Source organism: Antechinus flavipes, chromosome 1 (genome assembly GCF_016432865.1).
Source record: "Antechinus flavipes isolate AdamAnt ecotype Samford, QLD, Australia chromosome 1, AdamAnt_v2, whole genome shotgun sequence".
NCBI lineage: Eukaryota > Metazoa > Chordata > Mammalia > Dasyuromorphia > Dasyuridae > Antechinus > Antechinus flavipes.
This window is the reverse complement of record NC_067398.1, coordinates 656,454,552-656,474,795: the sequence shown is the minus strand read 5'-3', so window position 1 is coordinate 656,474,795 and position 20,244 is coordinate 656,454,552. Positions and strand designations below refer to the sequence as shown.

Sequence of the window (20,244 nt, the reverse complement as noted above, 5' to 3'; positions counted from 1 at the left end):
GCACTTCTAGCTGAATTTTCTTAGCTTGCCCTTCACATAATCAGGTGAAGTACCTCCTGCTCTCCATTACCCAGAGATAGAACACTCTCCTGGTAACATGGGAGCAGCAGCAAAGCAGTGGCTGGCCACTAGGGAGGGAAGAACAGTGTAGAAGAAAAGGGCCCCTGAAGAAACAACTCTATTTGTTTCCCTGTTGGGAAGATAGATTATAGAATTGGACCTAGAAGGGAACTTAAGAACCACAGAATCCAATACCTCAGATTCTCAGATATGAAAAAACTGAGGCACAAAGGGTTTTAATTGGATTGTCCAGAGTCCCACAGTTTGTAAGCAACATTCAAATACAAGTCTTTCCCAACTCCAAGTCCAGGAGCTTATCTACAAATCATGCTGTCTCTCAACTTTTGGGTGACAGAACAGAAAAAGGTGTCCAGGAGGTCTGCAAGACAAAGTAACTGCATTTCCCTTGGACCTTTGGCAGTTCTAGCTAGCAACTTGGCCTCCAGCTTCCTGCCAAAGATTTTCACCATAACAGATTTCCTTCCTAGTAAATGAGAATGCCAAACTTCTTTGGGAGATCTCAGAAGGGGAGGAGGGCAAGCTGAACTTCCTCCTCTCTTTCAGCTAAGGCAGGTAGGAGAGATGGATCCTTTCAGACCTCCTCCCTCCCCTTCCCTAAGTAGAGGAGGATTTTTGTTACCCTCTTGATTCAGCACCTCCTGGTTTCTGTCCCTCCATCTTCCTTCTTTCTCCATCATCCCTTTCCTCTCTTCTTCTGACTCCTTTCTCCTCCCATCTCATGTCCTCCCTTTCTTCTCCATCATTTGCCTTTTCTTTTCTCCTTCCTCCACATCTAGATCCTACATCCCCTCTCTCCCTTTTTCATTTCCTCCTCTTCTTTCCCTTTTCTCTTGACTCTTCTGTATTCTCTTCCACCCATTTTTTCTTTTCTCCTGTTTCTTCTCACTTCACTGTCTCATTCCCTTTACTTTCTCTGTTTTCCTCTTTCTTTTCTCCCCATTTTTTCTCCTTCACTCTACTCCTCCTCTCTCCTGTTTCTTCCTCCTTTCCCCTCCCTTTTTCTTTTTCCTTCCTCCTCCCCCGAATCTTCTCTAGTACCCCTCGAATTCTTTCCTCCTCCTCCTCCTCCTCCTCACCTATCTCTCTCCTTCCCTGCTTGCTCTTTGGTCTCTCTTCTCCCTCTTTATTAGCCTCCCTTCCCCTTCATCCCTTTATCCTTTATCTCCCTCTTCATATTTCCTTCTCCCCTTCATCCCCCCCATAATTCTCCCCATCGTTCCCTTTCCTCTTCTTTTTCTCTGCCTACTTCCCATCCACACCCCTCCTCCTTTTCAGGCTACCTCAGGCCTGCATATTTGCTCACTCAAAAGCATGTACACATTTGGGCCAGAAGCACGAGGCACACCCGTGTGGGGCATTTACCTGCTCCTTGCACAGGTTTGCACACCTGTGCACAGCCAGAGCTGGCCAAGATGCTGACCCAGAGCCTGCTTCAGGACTACTTCTTGCTGCTACTGTCCTGGCAGCGCGTGGACCTGCGCGGAGTGGGCAGGGAAAGCATTCAGGAGTAGGGATAGAAGATTGGAGACTAGTCTAGCTATGCTTTTGAAGCCCTTTCAGTCCAGGCATTGGCTTTCGGGAGGCAGGGATCTACTTCAACCTTCACCCAAAGGAGCTTAGGATAATGCTTTCAGCCGTTCCCGTGGGACCTCCCTCCATTCCTTCTCTCCCATCCCCATTTTCCGTAAAACACAGGAAAGAAACGTCCTGGATCCCACGGGCACTATAAACGCACTGTCCTTTCCTTCTCCCGGTAGTATTTGCTCCCGTTGCCTTCTCTTCTCAATTCCTGCTGTTCCAGTCTTTGGATCCGCAGAGAAAGATGGGCGCCCTCCCCTCCCCCTCTCCCATATAAACTTTTCCAGTTCAGGGGAATCTTGCCTTCCACTGCCTGGGGGAGGGGATGATTAGCACTTTCGGATGAAAGCCAAATCTAGGACAGTAGCACTTTAAGGGAAGAATGAGCGAAAGGAAAGCAAGAACGACACCATCAACACTGACACCTTAGTAGGAGGAAAAGACCCTGCCGGCTGTGCCGACCCTTTTTGTGCAGAAAGACTACAACTCCCGGCATCCCCTAGGCTACAGTTATTAGGTTACATATATATGTATATATATATATATATATTCTTTCTGTTCTGGACTATGGGATCACTGAAAGCAGTTTCTGGGGTAGAGATTTTGGGGGTACTACGGCTAGGGGACGGATTGGGAAGCTCCTCCAATATGGAACGATTCTTCTACGGAGAATCTCAGCGCTCAGCTAACCTAACATTGATTGGTGTGTCTTTCAGAAGGGAAACTGAGGCCACAAAAGGAAAGAAGATCCCAAATATAGGCACGCACGTCCACAAGCACACACCCCTCAATGAGATATAGACCAGAAACGGGATCCAGGGCTCCCATTTTGTAAAAATGCAATTTTGGTATCACCTGTCTCACAGGGTTACTGTCAGGAAAGTGCTTTGTTCATTTGAAAACGCTTCTGAAACTAGGGATTAGGAGTTGTAATAGTATTGCGATTTCTTTCCCTATTCCCCATAAGGGCTGAGAACAGTCCTACCTGGCTCCAGCAATCAAAAGGGAATTAGAGAACAGCCTTCTGCCTTGGGGTTATGAAAGTAAAGCTGGAGAAAGAACCTTTGGAATAAGTGAAAAGGCTTGACCCAGGCCTTCCTCTCCCCTCCTCTCCTCCACCCCTACCCCCAGTAGTCATTCAATAAGCATTTAAATACCCATTATGTGACAGACTCCATGCCAAAGGCAAAAAAAGGCATTCTTACTCCCAAGGAATTCCCAGTCTAATGGGGAGGGGGGAAAGGGGAGAAGAGGTGAAAACAATTATGTACAAATAAGAAATATACAAGATAAATTGAAGATAATGAACAGAGAGGAGAACGAAAAGGTTGGGAAGAGGGTGGCTTGAAGGAAAGTGTCCCTAGATTGATGTTCAAATTATTGCTCTAATCCTCCCCCACCCAATCTTACTCCTACCTCCGAGATTCTATATCCTATGTTAAAAATATGAAACTGGAGCAGGGAATCGCGACAATATACAAAGTGAGGAGCGAGAATCAAAGCCAGGTGTCCTGACTTCCCTGTCCCCTCTTCCCATTCGCTTCTTAGGGTCCAGGTGGTATTACCGCCTCGGGGCAGCATACCCCAAGTCAGGATTTGATTTAAACCCTTAGTTTTACCCGGAGAGTTCTACTCTTGACATCTAGTCCCACATCTTCAATCCAGGTTTTAAGGGATACTCACTTCTTAAACTTGGTGTTAGCCGCCCCCAAAATTATGTGCATCCCGACTCTCACTACTTCCCACTGCAAGCTAAAGCCTTCATAAAAAAGAGGGGGTAGAATCTCAGTCCTCCCCTAGAGATCCAGACCTGGTTTTGCACTGTTCCCTTCCCCCAAGCTTCATATTCTTTTTCGATTACCCCGACCTAGCTTTGTCCCTGTCCTAAGCCGTCAGTCTTGTTTCCCACTGGTTACCAGAACCGCTTATTCCAGGTGTAATGAAATCCATCCTGCTTTTACCTTATGCTTCTGTTACCTAGGTCTGCAGGAGAGCTGAGCTCCCTTCCCCCTGGGATCCAGGACCAGATTTTGCTCTTCCACACCCCTCCTAGGTCCTTCTCCCTTTTTATTCCGAAATCTGACCCGGTTCGGTCTCCAGAGATCCTAACCGGACCTTACCTCTTATCATCATACGGCTTCCCCCTAGTGACAGCTCATTTTCCCTCCTTCTCCCGCCCTCAAAACAGGTCTGTTCCTCAGAGATGTCCATCTTAGGACATCTGGGCCAGGTTTTGCGGTTCCCATTGTTTTTGCAAACGGGGCTCCCGTGCACAGTTCCGGGGTGGGTCCTGCTGCCTCCCCTGCACCTCAGGGGGTAGCGGTTCGTGGCTCTGCAGCCCCAGGACCCAGGTCCTCCTCCCCCTTTCCACGTCCTCCTCTTTTTCTTCTCTTTCTCCTCCTTTTTCTCTTCCCGCTCCCCCTAGCAGATTCCTGACAATCTAGAGCCAGGCCATGTCCTAATTATTCCTAGCAGCCCACAGCAATGTATTTTGCCTGGATACTAGCTAGCCCTTTTGCTAAATCCGGAACCGACTTTTTCTTTTCGCCTGTGAAGCAAAAACTGATTCCCAGAAGTAAAAGAGATATTTATTGAGACCCTATCCTCAACTCCCACCACACCCCATCTAAAACATAGTCTTGACCGAATTAATGCCTGCATCCGGTCTTCTATATTAGGCCTTCCAGATCAGACATATGACCGTCCCAGATTTAATTCAGTTCCATTCATTATTGGTTTCGCCTGAGCAGAGGCTTCCTCCCGGCAGTCCCATTTCATCACCTTAAAAATCCAAATCTTAAGCCTTTCTATGCTGGTCCCCTGTGCAAGAAGCTTGCCTAGATCCGTTCACACCTGGATCCTGCCCGCATTTTGTCTTTTCCCTTTGCACGTAGCCGCCTGAGCAACCGAGACCTGCCCACGCTGCATCAACCACTTTACATCCATCCTTCCTTCCTTCCTTCTTTACCCTCCCAAACCGACCCTGTTCTTGGGAAAATCCAGACCTGGCTTTTTCTTGTTCTCACTGCATTGGGCATGACGCAGTCTTCCGTCTTCCAGGGTGGAATCCGGTCCGCAATTTGCATGCCCCCGGTGCAATTGGGCATGTCGCATCCCTTCTCCATTCTCAATTCAATCCAATCCTCGTTTTTCATATCCCTTCTTAAATTTGGCACGTCTCATTCCCCCTTTCCTGAAAAAAAAAAAAAAAACCGTTCCGTATTTTTCTTGCCTATCCCCACCTTCACTAAGCCTGTAACATTCTCTTTACCTAATTTTTCTTGGGACTGGGGAAAAACCTGGCGGGAGAGTTGGGGGGCGGAGGGGGGGAGAGAGAAAAAGAAATCCAAGCCGTGTTTTTGTTTTTTCCCTCGCTGCATTGGTGCTGGTTGCAACGGCCCCAGTCCTGTAGGGAGCTCCAGGCCGAGTTTTGCCGCTACCTACCGCCCCCCCTTCCTTTTCCTCCCCTCCCGTAGCTGGTGCGCTGGAGAGCGAAGAGAACAGGCAGGCGGCTTGTCATTGCTGTGTCCGGGCGCCGGCTCCATCCGTTCATCCCGAGGTGCAAAAAGGGGCCAGGGCCCAGCGCCCCTCTCCGCCCCAGCTCCGCCCCTCCCCCCCACGATGCAACGCGCCGCCAGCCACCGTCTCCTTCTCTAGCCGCCCCCCCTTTTCCCGAGCTCCTCCATTAGCTCCGCGCCACCTCCCCCCAAGTTCCCCGCTCTCTTGGAGCCCCCCGCGGGCACTGCAGGGAGCTCGAGCCGTAGGGGCGGGAGCCCCTCGTTCTCGTAGCAGCCGCCGCAGCAGCAGTATTCCAGGTAGCTGTCCTGGGACCTGGGTCCCCCGCAGTTTCGCATCCGCAGAGGAGGCCCCGGCGGATGGCTGAGCGGGAGTCCCGGAGCGGCCTCGCCCGGCTGGGGGCAGCGGGCGGGGGGCTGGAGCTGCCCCGTTAACCCATTCGCCGCCGCTGCCGCCGCCGCCGCCGCCACCGCCGTCGGAGGGGGGGCGGGGGGAGTCGGCTGGACTCACACGTGCCGCCGCCGCCGCCGTCGGGGGAGCCAAGAGAAAGCGGGGGAGAGATGCTGCCCGCTCGTGTCGCTGCCGCCTCGCCCCAGCCCCGGGCCCCGGAGCCCTGACGCTGCCCACTCCCCTCCCCCAGCTCCCTCCCACACCAGGGGGGAAAAAGACCCACTCGCCCCGATCTGCACCTCCAGCCCCGGAGCCTGCGCCCCCTCCCCACACCCAGCTGGGGAGTGGATTGTCAAATTCGATTTTTTCCCCCGCTAAATTTTTGGTGGTGGTGGCGGTGGGCTGGGGGAGGGGGAGCCCCGGAGCCCGCCCTCTCTCCGCCACCACCCCCCTTCCTCGGCTCCGGGAGATGTGCCGGGCGGGGGGCCCGGGGACGAGAAGCCGCAGGAGAGAGGAGAGGACTGAGGAGGAGAGCGAGCCGCCCCTGGATAGGTGAGTGTCCACGCCAGGGATAGAGGAACATGGGGGAGGGGATGTCACACCTGGGCCAGGTGTCTGGGGCACATGGGTCGGGGGGAGCCTTGTCTGCCCTTTGCCCACGTCCGGTTCTTGCCCCTATGCAGAGGATGGGAGTGAGCCGAGGAAGGGCGTGGGGGAGGAGGGGTGGATGGGATTCTGAAGTCTTGTCTGGAAAGGAGGTGGCTGGATGGGGGTTCGAATCATTTTTGCTTCTGTTTGGGGGTGGGGAGGATTGGGGGCGTTGTAGCCGCAGAGCTGCCCGTGGGGAGGCTCTGGGGTTGCTATCGCCGCGGAGCTGGGCACCAGCTGTGAGCTAGCCGAGGTGCTGGCAAGAGCTGGGGGGTGGGGGGGGCAGTAGGGGGGAGGTGCGGAAAAGAGAAGCAGCGTCGATCCGCGGTGTGACACAAGCGGGGCTAGAGAGGCTGGGTCTGGGTGTCTATGCCTGAATGTATCTTTGTGTATCCGATTGTGTGTGTGTGTGTCCATGTGTCTGATTTTGCTGTCATGTGTCTTTGTGTGTATGTATGTACCGGCTGGTATTTGTGTGGCTGTGATAGTGTGTTCTCCCGGGCTGTGTGGGTGTCTGGTTGTGTGTCTCCGATATGTCTTCCAACCCCTGGAGGAGCTGTGTCAAGGGCTGATACTGCAGGATGCTTATGGATATACATATACATGCATGTGTATGTATGTGTGAACATATACATATATATGTTCCTTTTTTGGTTGTTTTTCTCCGAGAGGAGGGGGGAAGTGATTGGGGGAGGGGTTGTCTGGGTGTCGTGGCGGCGTCTCCTGCTAGAGGCTCCCCTCCCGCCTGCCGCTGCGGTCCCCTAAGGAACGTGCTGTAGACCTGAGCACAGGCCCGGGCTCCTGGGGTTGAATGGCTCTGTCGGGCTAGGAGGAGGAGAAGAGGTAGCTTGGTCGCTTATTTCTGTCTTTGATTGCTGTTAGACCCCTGCATCCTATTCCCCCTCGATCTGCAGCTGGTGGAGGGGGGGAGAAGAGTGTCAATCATACTCCCCCCTTGTTCTGGTCCCTGAGATGTCAGGCTTGGGAAAAGGGAAAGGGATATTTCCCTACCACCCCCACTCCAGCCGTGCCCTGAATTGTGTGTGGGGGAAAGGGGATTGGCCTTATTCCTCTCCAAGAACCTCAACCACAGAAGGGTCTTGAGAGCTAAAGGGAAACTAATCATAACCACTGAAAAGGTGACTGGCGGGAGGAGGCAGACGATATTTGTCTGTGTCCTGAAGCAATAACCTCCCAGAGGGACATGTAACATCTCCCCTCATATACAGTCCCACCAATAAATATATAATCCCCTAACCTTGTACATGTTTCAACTTCTTATTCCCCCACAGGAACCCAACCCAACCCTTCCATACCCAGCACAGGTATATAGCCCTCACTGCTCCCCCCACACCTCAATCTTGATACACAGATGGAAATTTTAACAAACTATTAAGCACATACAAACAAGAGTGCAAGGCTTTGTTTTCTATCAGGATGAAAAAAATCTCTGCATCCAGAGATTACAGTTTAGGAAGGGGAAAGGACATATACAGAACACAGGCATACCACCTCTACTTCAAACCACACACACACACACACACACACACACACACACACACACATAATACCAAGTAAATGGCCCTGCCAATCACCTCCCCTATAATCTCTGGCCAAACAGAATAGACTCTCTTCTCCCCATGTTTGGAGAGAGATCCCTAGTGCCCTGTTGTCTCTCCCCAGAACAGAGGGTCTGCCCCATGAGGAAATCTTATCAAAGTGGAGTGCTCTCTCTTTGGCTCTTCCTTTTAAGAAAATGCATCCTAACTCCAGCCTATTTCCCAAGACTTTAGAGAAGTCCTTTTCTGGGCTTTCAGTTTTCTGTTAAATGAAGGGCTTGGATTCAAAGCAGTTTGAAATCCTATGACCCCATCCCTTCCTTTATTTCTCCCTTATCCGGTTCTTGATAGTTCTCTCTTTTCATTTCCAAACATATGGGGTGTGGACACTGGGGCGTAGGGGATAAAATGGATGCCAATATGGCTGCTTCTTTCCTTCTCTTTCTCCCTATCCTATTCCCTATATAATAAGCCCCCTGTTATTCAGTGAGAGCCTGGGGCCTTTGGGGGGAAGATCTCAGGACAAGTAGGCAGGAAGGGAAGGGTCAGTGTACTTTCTAAAGACAGGGTATGGTTCCCAAGGGTCTTTGAGGGATGATACCTCCTGCCTTAGACTTCACCCTCCCCTCCTATCAACAACCCATTCCTTATCTATCATAGCCTTAGCCCCTAGATAGTAGCCTAAAAGCCTTCTTCCAGAAAATTCCCAGCACCCTCTGCAGCTTTATTCCACTCTGCCCTGGCTTTCTTTCCTCAGACCATATTCCCTTTCTCATAGGGTGATGAGCCGAGACTTCTGCCCTCAGTAGCTTTCTTGCTCCCTCCTATCTCCTTCCTGGCCCTACCCAAATACATACTTGGTCTTCTCCATCCTTTGCTTTTCCTGCTAAAAATCTGAGTAAAGGAGTACAGAAGCCTTTCTTGACATTGGGGTGGTATGCTTTCCCCTTCCATTGTCAACTAGTCCCCAGGTTCCTCTCTCTTACCAACCACCCTTCACCTTATCCAGACCTTGGGTCCACTTGTCCTTTTAGGATGGGGTGCATACCAGGACTAACTCAGGTCAGACCCAGGTCTTAGAGGGTGGGTGACTTCTCCCCTTCTCCCACTCACTCCTCCCTTTAATGCTGAATTTATTACTTAAAAGTAGGATGAAAACAGGGAGAATAAAAGAAGGAATACAACCTTCATTATCATATCGAGAAAATTATCCGTGATTTCCCTAACTAGCAATTTGCCTGCCATGCCGTTCAGCGCTGACTTGCCCATTAATTACAGAGATGAAAAATCATCTGGAAAGAGGGAAAAGGAACTAATTCGATCCCTTGCCAGCGACAATCAGTACCCATGCACAGAGACACACCGCCACATACATGTGCATGCACATGCGTGGGCCTCTCCCTCCCACTTCCATTCTAGTGCCCATCTCTTTCCTTCCCTTTCTGCTTCCTGCCTCTCCTCCCTTCCTCTCCCACCCCCAACCTTATTGTGACTACTGTGAACATGCCAGTATCTGATGGGAACTTCTGACCCCACACCCTTGGGTGGCACGATGAACTTTCCTATATGAATACCTTCCTCCACTTTCTTTTTTTGCTGAGGCAATTGGGATTAAGTGACTTGCCCAGGGTCACACAGCCAGGAAGTGTTAAGTGTCTGAGGCCGGATTTGGACTCAGGTCCTCCTGACTTCAGGGCTGGTGCAATATCCACTGCGCCAACTAGCTGCCCCCTTCCTCCACTTTTGGGGCTGGGAACAAACATGTTTGTCCCATGCTTCTCTGGACAGAGGAGGTATATTCCCTCATGTCCTTGAGCCCTTCTATAAGAAGGGGGATAGAGGACCTGGATGCAAACTGTTTGGGTTCCCAAAGAAGGGGAGTGAGTTACTGCTCAAGAACCCTGGGGGATGGAGAACCTCAGGAAAGGAAAGCTTAGGAAGGAGGCAGGCAGGATATCTAGCCTGGAGGGCTACCTGCTGAGCCAGGGAAAGCCAGATTCAGCCCATAAACTGCATGAATGACCTGCTATGGCTTTTACTATATGTGGAGGCAAGAGGTAGATAATTATGTTTCTTTTGTCTTTGTATGTGGTTGTATGTTTGGGTTAAATCACACATGTGTATGCACGTGATCCATGTATACTCCATCTTTAAGCCTGGCACATCTCATGAGATGCTATCCTGGTCCTGAATTTGGGCTCAGGAGAGCTGCTATACCATTAGGAATTGTGTGGCCTCAGACCATTTTCCTTTTCTGGGACTCAGTTTCCTCATCTATAAATTAGGCTAACCTAGATGATTTTAGATCCTTCTCAGATTTATGCCAATAAAAATTGAAAACAAGCATTTAGCAATTTCCTCCTGTGTGCCAGACACTATACTAGTCATTTCTGAAGATGAGGGGAGAGAATACAATAATTCTGTCTTCTCCCAGTCCTCTTCCCTTTAAAAGTTGTCTGTGGTCTTCTGATCTCTCCCCCACTCCAGCCGTGGCCAAGGACATGGGCAGATCTGGTTTCAGTGTGGGCTTTGCTACCCTGGGCTTCAATTTCTAGACAGTAGACAGCAGACAGCCTACCCTCCCCCGACCCCTGCCCCTGGGGAGGGGGGGGACCTGAGTCTCCCTGAGAAGAGGAAGTATCTTACAGGGGACCTCCCTCTTTTGGGATTCCCTGGGTCTAAGAGCCAGAAGCTGGGATCTTGCTCTGGTGCCCTGTGGGTGGGCCAGTAGGTGAAAAGCAAAGGGCAGGTGGTGGGATAACTAGCTCTGGGGGGAAGCAGTAAGAAGAGATGCTCAGAATTCCTGGGTAAAAAGGTTTTTCCTTTCTCTTCTCAGCTTCTCTTGAAATTTTGGGGTGGAGGGTAGGAAGAAAGAATGAATAGTCCGTGGGAATAAAAAAGAGTCTATTCCACTTGAGAGCACTCAGTAGCTATAGCAATAGGTCAAGATCTCCGGCCAATGTCCTGTCTCTCTGGAGATGGGAGGAGAAGTATAATCTTCATTTTTCTAGCAATCTAAGATTTACATTTTCTTTACTTTAGTCCTGTGAGATAGGTCATGAAAGAATTATTCTTCCATCTGACATACGGGGAAACTGAGGTTTAAAGAAGTATTCATATAGTGAATGTCACAGAATAATAGGAAGAAAGGGAGATCCCTAAGGACAGTTTAAAGGGAGCCAGGGAGCCAGTCTAGCTTTCTTGTTTTGGAGACAGAGGAGTCAAAAGAGGGAAAATTTCTCTTTGACTTGGTCAGTCCAACCAAACTCCATCCTAGGCCTGTATTGTCTGTTAACTGAGAGCCAGTTTATGGCCACTTATGATGTCTGTGATGAAAGAAGATAGACAACTCTTGAATGGGTGGGTCAGACAGAACACATTACCAAAATCATTCACCACTAGGATCAAAAAGGCTTTTGGGAGCTGAGAGGGACATTGGGTAGGGCAAAGGGGGAAAGGGGAAGAGGGCCCATCCTTGGCTAATCAAATCCAGAAGGTCCAGGCTCCAATCCTTTCTTTTCAGGGATTAGGGGAGGCTCCCACTGCTCCTTCTCTGTCTTCTTGTTCTCGGCATTATCTGCACTTCCTGGGATAAACCAAGGAACATTGTGACTAGCAGTAGATCCCCACAATAAAAACCTGCCTCAGAAGTGGAGAGAGGAGCTGCTTCTTGCTCTTTAGCCCCACACTACCCTAGCAGTTAAGTCAGCCCAGGTGGAAATGGAAGGCTGAGTGTTCAGGCATTCCGGAATAGAGTGGTCAAACCCAGGTAAGAAGACTCTGGAATGACTATCTTCTACTCCAGCATCATCTTTCCTAGTGGAAATGATCATCCAAATGGTTTGGGGACCAAACAAGCTTGAGAATTCCTGCTTGGCTCATCCCATCCCTTCTCTGGCTGATAGCAGATTCTCCATATCTCTCCTTTGTTACCCCCTTCTTTCTTTCTCCCAGTTTCTAGAGAGTGTCCTGAAGGTCTCCCTCTTCCAGGTTCTATGTGGCTTATTTGCTCCAGTCACACTATTATCCTTACTGCCCTTGCTATACCTCAGAATCTTACCCCTTCTCTCTGGGTCACATTCCTTACTTTGAAGCCTGGAAGGATGACCTTCCATCCTCTGCCTACTGAAACCAATCTTCAAGGACCTGGAAAAGTCCCATTTTCTCTAGGATACCTTCCTTGACTCCAACCCCCCCACTCCATGGAAGGTTGACTCCTACTTGGGAACTTCATATGGATTCCTCCTAGTGAATGCTTAATAAACTGCCATTGACCTCCTGCAAGACACTGGAGAATTCCCATCATCCTCTGCCCATGGGATTTCTGGGGTCTAGATCCATGATCTTTTACTAGGTCTCAGTTTCCTCCTTTGTATGGTGGATCATTCCCAGCAATCTCTAAGCAGCTTTCTAGCTCTAGATTTTACAAGGCTCTGAGAGGACAGGGATGGTAAGCTTTCCTCCCTTACGGAGATCGAGGTGTACTGAATGAAAGGCTTGGGTGGGAGAAGAAAATGTAAATGACAGCTCCCCGCATTGTCTTCAGTTCCAGTCAACTGAGCTCCCTAATATGCTAAGAGCTGTGCCAGAGTACAAGCAGACTGGGTCAAGGAGACCACAGGGAAAAACGCATCCTTGCATCTTAAGGAGCTTATGTTAATTTGTAGGCGGGGGTCACTTAGACTCACATCTGGAACATCCAGAGAACAGTACAAGGGGATGTTCTGTATCTTAATGAGCTGCTTGGGAGTGGGGGAGGGCTCTGAGTCTATGGAGAAATCTCGCTCCAGAGAGAGCTCTGTAGGCCTTTTGAGTTAGTCCACAGTCCTGGAGGAGATGGGACTTGAGCTGAGCTTTGAAAGTTCCAAAGGATTGGGAGAAATAGTATGAGCAAAGATTGGGATAAGTGTAGAATGGTGAGCCCAATGACTAAGTGTGTTAGTGGTGTAAGAAAGAATATTGGGTCTGTAATCCCTAGCTTCAAATCCCGACTCTGCTCCTTGCCACTTTCATGTTCTTGGACAAATTACTAAACGATTCTGAGTGCCATTGATCACATCTGTAAAATGAGGGGCCAGACTTGATCCTTCAGTACCTCTTAGCTCTAAAATCTCTGAATCCATGGGCGTCATTTTTTATCAATGAGTTGGATGAAATCATAGATTAATTCATTGTTGTTCAGTCATTTTTTAGTCATGCTTGACTCTTTGTGACCCTGTTTGGGGTTTTCTTAGCACAGATACTGGAGTGATTTGCCATTTCCTTTTCCAGATCATTTTACAGATGAGGAAACTGAAGCAAACAGGGTTAAATGACTTGCCTCACAGTCACACAGCTAGTAAATCTCCAAGACTAGGGTTTTAACTCTTGAAGGTATGTCTTCCTGACTCCAAGATTGGCACTCTATCCACTGTATCACTTAGCTGCCTTCAGATTAATTCAAAATCCTTACTGTATACAGAAGTGCTGTGCGGAAGTGCTGAGGGTGAAATAAGATTGTCTTGCCCTCATGGAACTCACAATCTACTAAGGAGATAATAAAGAAACACATGCCCTATTATCTAATACTATATAAAAACTAAATGAGGATATAAAGCAAAGTGATATGTGAGATCCAAATGGGAAGATAGTTACTAAAGAGGGCCAATCACATCCATACTCTAGAAGTAAATAAGCACTTATTAAATACCAGACACTATATTAAGCATTTTACAAATATCTCATTTGGTCCTCACAAAAATATTCTGACTTAAGACCATTATTATTTTTACATATGAGAAAACTAAGGCAAACAAAGTTTGTACAACTTGCCCAGGATTATTGAGCTAAGGTTGAATTTGAATTCAAGTCTTCCTGACTCCAGGTTAGTGCTCTAACCACTATACCACCTAACTGCCATTCCTCCAGTAGAATATATGCTCCTTGAGGACAGGGATTACTTTGTTTTTATCTTTATGCCTAAGATGATGCCTTCTACTTGGCACTTTATAAATGATTTGTCAATTGTATTAATCAGGGAGGAAGTCAAATTTGAGTTAAATTTTAAAGGATAGGTAGAAATTTAATAGAAAAGGGGAAAGAGGCAATTTTAGGCACAATGACTATTGAACAAAGGTATGGAGGCTGGTGAGTCTTTGGTTCATTTGGGTGACAAAGAATAACTCAGTTGGACTAGAGCAAAGGTTCTTCACCCTTTTTTGTGTCATGAATCCCCTTTAGTCATCAGAGAAATGAAACCTAAGGATCCCCCCCCACTCAGAATCATGTTTTTAAATGAATAAAAAATATAAAGGATTGTCAAAAAAAACAGAAGTTATTAAACTATTTTCCCATATAAGCTTATGGACCCCCAAAAATATATCTGTGGAGTAGGACTCCTATGAACTCTAGGTTAAGAAGCCCTGGATTAGAGCATAATTGCCATGTTCATCAAAATTCCAAATTACATGAACTGAAAGAGAGAGTTAACATATTGGATAACTGAATCATGAAAAAAGGAAAAATTAATAAGTGCCACTCACTGTGCTAAGCACTTTATAAATATTATATAACCTACAAGGATTTCAATAGGCTGAAAGGATGGGTCATTGAACAGGGGTAAATGTAAAGTTTCATATCTAGGTATAAAAAGTTAATTGCACAAACTCAACATGGCAGTACTATGGTTAGGCAATACTTTTGTGAAAAAAAATTGGTGGACTTGTTTAAGATAAATCTGAGTTGACTATATTATAGCAATTAAAATTACAGACTCTTAGGTTGCATGAAAAAAAGCATAGTATTCCAAATAGGGAAGGTAATGGTCCCACTGTCCTCTGCTTTATCAGAGCACATTTGGAATGCTATATTTTATTCTAGATACTGGAGACTTCAGACTGGAGCTATATTTAGAAAAGGGCAACCAAGATGAAGAAGGGGCTTGAAGTCATGTCAAATAAGAATGGCAAGTTCTTGACAGAACTGGAGAGGGGGGAGAGATTAACTACTGTACTCACTTTCTTTTACAGATGAGAAAAAATTAGTCTCAGGGAGGTGAGATAACTTGGTTAGGATCATATAGGTGTATACTGCAACATATCCAACATATATAGGACTGCTTGCCATCTAGGGGAGGGGGTGGAGGGAGGGAGGGGAAAAATCGGAACAGAAATGAGTGCAAGGGATAATGTTGTAAAAAAATTACCCTGACATGGATTCTGTCAATATAAAGTAATTATTAAATAAAAATTAAAAAAAAAAAAAAGGATCATATAGGTGGTTAATTGACAGCACCAGGATATGAACCCTAGTTTTCTGGCTTTGGATCCTATATATTTCCCTCTCTATCAGTTGAAGGAGCTGAGTATGTTTAACCCAGAAAAGGAAAGATCGAGGAAGATTCCAGTATTGAAGAAGAATATGACTTGTTTTTGTTTGGTCCAAAGAGATTAGAGATAGGAAGTAGAGGAAGGAAGCAGGAATTGGTGAAAAATAGATTCTGCCCCTTTATATTGATTGGAACTGATACAAATGAACAAATAGAATAGGTAGCTTTGGAAGATAGTGAAGAATCAGGCACTGGGAATGTTCCTTGGAAAGCTGGAGGAAGAATTGTTGGGGTAGTTTAGGAAGTTTAGGAAGGGTTCCTCTTCAGGTATGGGATAAGCTCTGCACAGGCTTTATTTGATCTAGAGAGTCTGTGATTCTGGCAGGACAGGAAGACTGCTGGAAAGAAAATATTTCAAGTTAGGTTCAAGGAGCAGGAATGGCAACCTAGGGAGTTTAGGCTTGATCTTAGGCATCTGTCCCACAATATTTGCTTTTCCAATATGGAACTACTGAAACCCTAAGTAAAGAGGATGGGATCATGGTGGGCAGGGGGGAGAGGGGAAAGGGAGGGAAGGGGAGAGGAGGTGGTGGAATAACCAGTGCAAAGATGATTTTTCAGGAATGAATATGATCAGTTGAGTATAGGTTGAAGGTAGAAATGAAGAGATCTGAAAGGAAGGAGATCTCTCACCCCTTACTATTTGGTCTCTTCTCTCATTTGCAGGGAGCTCGCCATCTAAACCCCACTTTTTCTCCAATTGCAAGTATCATGCTTTAGGCCCATTCCTCTCCCTTCTGCCCCAATTGAGAGGATTGAACTCCAGTAAAATGAAGTAGAATATAAACTTTCTGAGGTGCGTATTGGGGGGGGAGGGGGTGTTTGTATTCTCAGTGCCTACCATGGTACTTTACATATAGGTACTTAATGTTTCTTGAATTTAATTAAATAGGCTTCCTCAGAAGCCTAGGGGAAGTTAAGCAAGAGTTTTAGAGCTAGAAAGAACCAAAGTCACCATCCAGTGTAATATAATCCATCATTTTACAGATTTAAGAAGCTGAACCCAGAGAGAAAAGACTTAAGAGGTTGCAGAATAACAGAGCTGGGAAACCTCAAAGATCATCTTGCCCAGGGGTTTGCATAAATGCTCCTTCTGCATAAATGGTCCCCAATGTTTAGATTATGTTCTCTTGTCACCTCCATCTTTTAGAATCCTTTACTACTTTCACAGCACAGCTCAGGTGTTCCCTCATTTTTTGTAGTTTAGACCCATTAGAGAGCCTGGGAAGCCTATGGACCCCTTATGAGAGGAGTGTTTTTATGTGCATACAATAAAATACCTAGAATTACAAAGGAAAATAATTATTTTGAAATAGTCATAAATTTTTTTAAAGTTCACAAATCCCAAGGTTAAAAAACCTTTAGTCTAATCCAATTCTTCATTTTACAGATGAAGAGATTGAGATGGAGCAGTTAAATGATTTGACCAAGATCCCAAGGCCAGTAGGTAGTAATATGACAACAGTCTAGGAGAAAAGATAATAAGATAATAAGATATCTCCACAGTCTAAGTGGAGAGGAGAGTCCTCCCTGAGGACTGGGCCATAATTTTTATGGAAAGTCCTGGGCTTGTGAGGCTACCTAGAATGTGTCCTATGATTTTAAATTCCATCAAGTGTCCTTGACACCAAAAGCCAGGATATTAAAGACCAGAATGGTGAATAATCTGGACAATTTGCTATATGAAAGCAACTAGAAGAATTAGGGATGTTCAGCCTAGAGAAGGCTCAAAGGAGATGTCATAGCTATCTTCAAAAATCTGAAGAGCTGCTGTTTGGAAAAAAGAATTAGACTTGACTTCTTGGCTACCAAATTTAGCAGAATTAAGAATAATAGGTAATCATTGCACAGGCAACTTTAGGCTAGATATAAGGGAAAACCTCTTAAAAATGTGAGTAATCCCAAAGTGGAATGAGTTGGGCTACCCTTGAGTGTAGACTGAGGGCTAGTATTATTTTTTGTCCTATTTGTATCCCCAGCATAGTACCTGGCACATAGTATTCATCTAATAGATATTTATTAACTGGTTGACTGAGTCCTCTTCTCCCTGTAGACTGTCTTCCTTAGTAATCTTGAAAAAAACAACCAAAAAAAAAAAAAAGGTTCAATTATCTTCCTGTGTAAACAACTTCCATATTTATATATTCAGCCCTAATCTTTCTCCCAATCTCTAGTCCTGAATTTCTAACAGATTGTTGGACAGCTCCATTCAAACATGAGGTAAACTCAATCAGCTTGCCTAAAATGGAACTCATGATTTCTCCCAAATACCCATTCTTTCTCTGAAACTTCCCTTGGCCCAGCCCCACTCTGTTGAGAGGAGACCACCATTTTCAAAGCTTTGGAACCATCTTCAATGCTGCTTTCCCTTTTCCCTCTCCTTACCAAGCCTTGTTGAACCTACCTTTGAGACATCTCTTTCTCCCTAGTAACACAGCCTCTATACTATTCTAGCCACTAATCACTCCCTAACTGTTCTATTTCAATAGCCTCCTAATTGGTTCCCTTGTCTCTAGTCTCTCTCCTGTTCAGTCTGTTCTCCATGCAGCTGCCAAATTGATATTCCTAAAACATATACAATACTATGTCACCCCCACTCTAGAATTTTCAATGACTCCCTATTGCTTCTAGGATCAACAGACTTCCTAGGCTTAGCATTTAAAACTCTCCATGACCTGATTTCCATTTACTTTTCCAATCATTTCATATTACTCCCTTAATATACTCTCCATTCTGGTTAAACCAACCTGCACTAACAGGTTCTGAATACCTGACATTTCACCCATCTCTTGCTTCTGTGCATTGCCTGAGCAGTTTCCCCACATCTGAAATGTCCTCCCTCCTCATCTATGTTTTAGAATACCTTCCTTCTTCCTTCACTGCACAATTCTGGGCTACTTCTTACAAGAGTCTTTCCTGACTCTCCTCTTCCCAGCTATCCCACTGCCTCTTCCTGTTAGTTTGTATGTACTTTGTACTTCTTTATCTTCCCCACTTCCACAGTAACATGTAAGCTCCCTGAGGGCAAGAACTATTTCATATGGTCTTTGTTTCTTTAATCCACTACAGTAGCATAAATGCTTAATAAATATTTGTTGAACTGGATTGAGAGACTTGTTAGGTAGGTAAAGAGAAGCCTTCTTCCGGTATTGGAAAGCCTAAGGCCTCTGGGTTTGTTCCAGCTCTAAGATTCTGTGAGAGGAAGCATGTGAGACAAAAAACAAGGCACTTGGAGATAGGCCTTAGTTCAAGCTCTGCCAGCCTCTTAGATATATGACTTTGGGCAAACACTTTCATCTTTTTGGGCCTCAATTTCCTTATCTATAAAATGGGGATGCAGATAGCAAATATCAGATGAGATAAAACTATAAAGCATATAATACTAATATGTGCAGTGGTGGGAATACTAATATAATGACATTGGTAATATTATTATAATACTAAATGTAATACTAAAGAGCTCTATAAATATGAGTTGCCTGGAGGAGATTAGCCGAGGCCAGAATTCACTGGAGGCTGCCTCAGAGCTCCAGCATGAATAGTGAGACTAATAGAGATAAGAAGTAGGGTTCAGGGTATAAGGAACTGAGTATCTAAACTGAGATGGATGGATAATGGAGCCTGATTAGAATCAGGGAGGAGCCACAGAAGGCAAGAGGTTGAGAGAAGGGGGGTGGGGGGCTGGGGAGCCTGCGTGGGCACCCAGCCCCTGTTCTCCCCCACAGCACTTGAGGGCCTGTGAAGCCAAGAGGGTTGCTATGGTAACTGGCTTCTGAAGCTGGGTAAGTGAGGGGGGGGGAGATGCTGAAGCAGTCTGTTCACCTCCTGTCACCCTCCCTCCCCACTTCTCGGCTGGGCCCCACCCACCCCTGCTGAGGACAGAGCCCAGGCCGGGGCATGCTCAGTGAGCTTCCCTATGACAGACCCACAAGAATGACCATCTAGAGTCACCCTCCCATTCTACAGATGAGGAGGCTGAAGCTGAGAGGTGGTGACTTGGCCACGATAACAATCAGGATCTTCCGACTCCTTTTACCTCCCCATATTTCAGTGGCTAAGTCTCCTTGTCTCCCACCCAATCACTCCCCATCCGGCTGCCACTTTTTCACCAACAGCCTGGTAGACAAAGAAACAGAGGTGCCCAGACATGCAGGGACCCTCATTGGGGAAAACCCCTCAGCCCATGTTTTTTTTTTTTCTCTTTCAGCTTCCATGCATGGAGAGTAGGAAAGACTGGGGCAGCCAGGTGGTCCAGTGGAGTCAGATGGACCTCAATTCAAATCTGACCTCAAGCAATTACTAGCTATGTGACCCTGGGCAAGTCACTTAACCCTGAGTGCCTCAGAGAGAGACAGATACAGAGATGTCACACAGGGTGACTTGGACTCAAAGTGTGCCCCCCTGCACACACTTACACTTCCTCAGGAAGATACAAGTGAAGCAGTAGACATTGTACCATATTGTAAGCATTGTCCTTTGATTCAAAAGAAAGATTTGGGCAGAAACTGGTCAAATCAATTTGAATAGGAATAAATATAAAGTCTTCCATACCTGAGTTCAATTAAATCAATACAAATCAGGAAGGTATGGCTGGAAACAAATGGGGGAAGGGGAGAGAAGGGGCTGTCAATGACTATAAACTCCATGTGGTAGCCAAGAGTTAACATGATTCTAGAATTCTTTAAGATAGTCATAGAGTCCAGAGCTAAGGAGATGTCACTCCTGATGCTGGACTGAGAAAACATCCTCTCAGGGACTAACAGCATCCCTGCCTAGGAGATGAGCCAGAGAAAACGGCACTCAATTCTTCTGCTGCTTCTCCACCACAAGATAGGAATTTCTAGAATTTTGAAGTGGAAGAGATCTTTGAGACTAGTTAGTCCACTCCTCCCTGCTCCCATTTTACAAAGAAAGAAACTAAGACCCAAAGCAACTAAAAGTCCAATCCAAGGCACTATAGGTACCAAACAGCAAAACTAGGATACCAACTCTGTCCTCCCGACTTGAACCCTATACTCAGCCCAATGAAGTCCCATCCAGATAGCTTTCCCTTAAGTACCCCCCTGCTCATAAATTTATCCCCCATGACACCACTCCCAGCATTTT

The 20,244-nt window shown here is 46.5% G+C and overlaps 2 protein-coding genes across 5 annotated transcripts in view; one reads left to right on the top strand and one right to left on the bottom strand.

Annotated features, from left to right (window-relative positions):
• Positions 1-4,225: 4,225 nt before the first annotated feature.
• Positions 4,226-12,895, bottom strand: LOC127548110 (translation initiation factor IF-2-like). The gene is made up of 4 exons (XM_051975338.1): positions 12,868-12,895; positions 6,385-6,479; positions 4,931-6,240; positions 4,226-4,852 (listed from the first exon to the last, which is right to left on the bottom strand). The coding sequence occupies exons 1-3, from the start codon at positions 12,893-12,895 to the stop codon at positions 5,209-5,211; spliced, it is 1,155 nt and encodes a 384-aa protein (XP_051831298.1). The 3' UTR covers positions 4,226-4,852; positions 4,931-5,208.
• The window catches only part of ADGRL1 (adhesion G protein-coupled receptor L1), a 61,162-nt gene continuing 46,938 nt past the window's right edge, over positions 6,021-20,244 (top strand). For all 4 annotated transcript variants that reach the window (XM_051971691.1, XM_051971693.1, XM_051971692.1 and 1 more), the window contains exon 1: positions 6,021-6,117. The gene's annotated coding sequence lies outside the window, so the exon portion shown is untranslated. The remainder of the gene's footprint in view (positions 6,118-20,244) is intronic.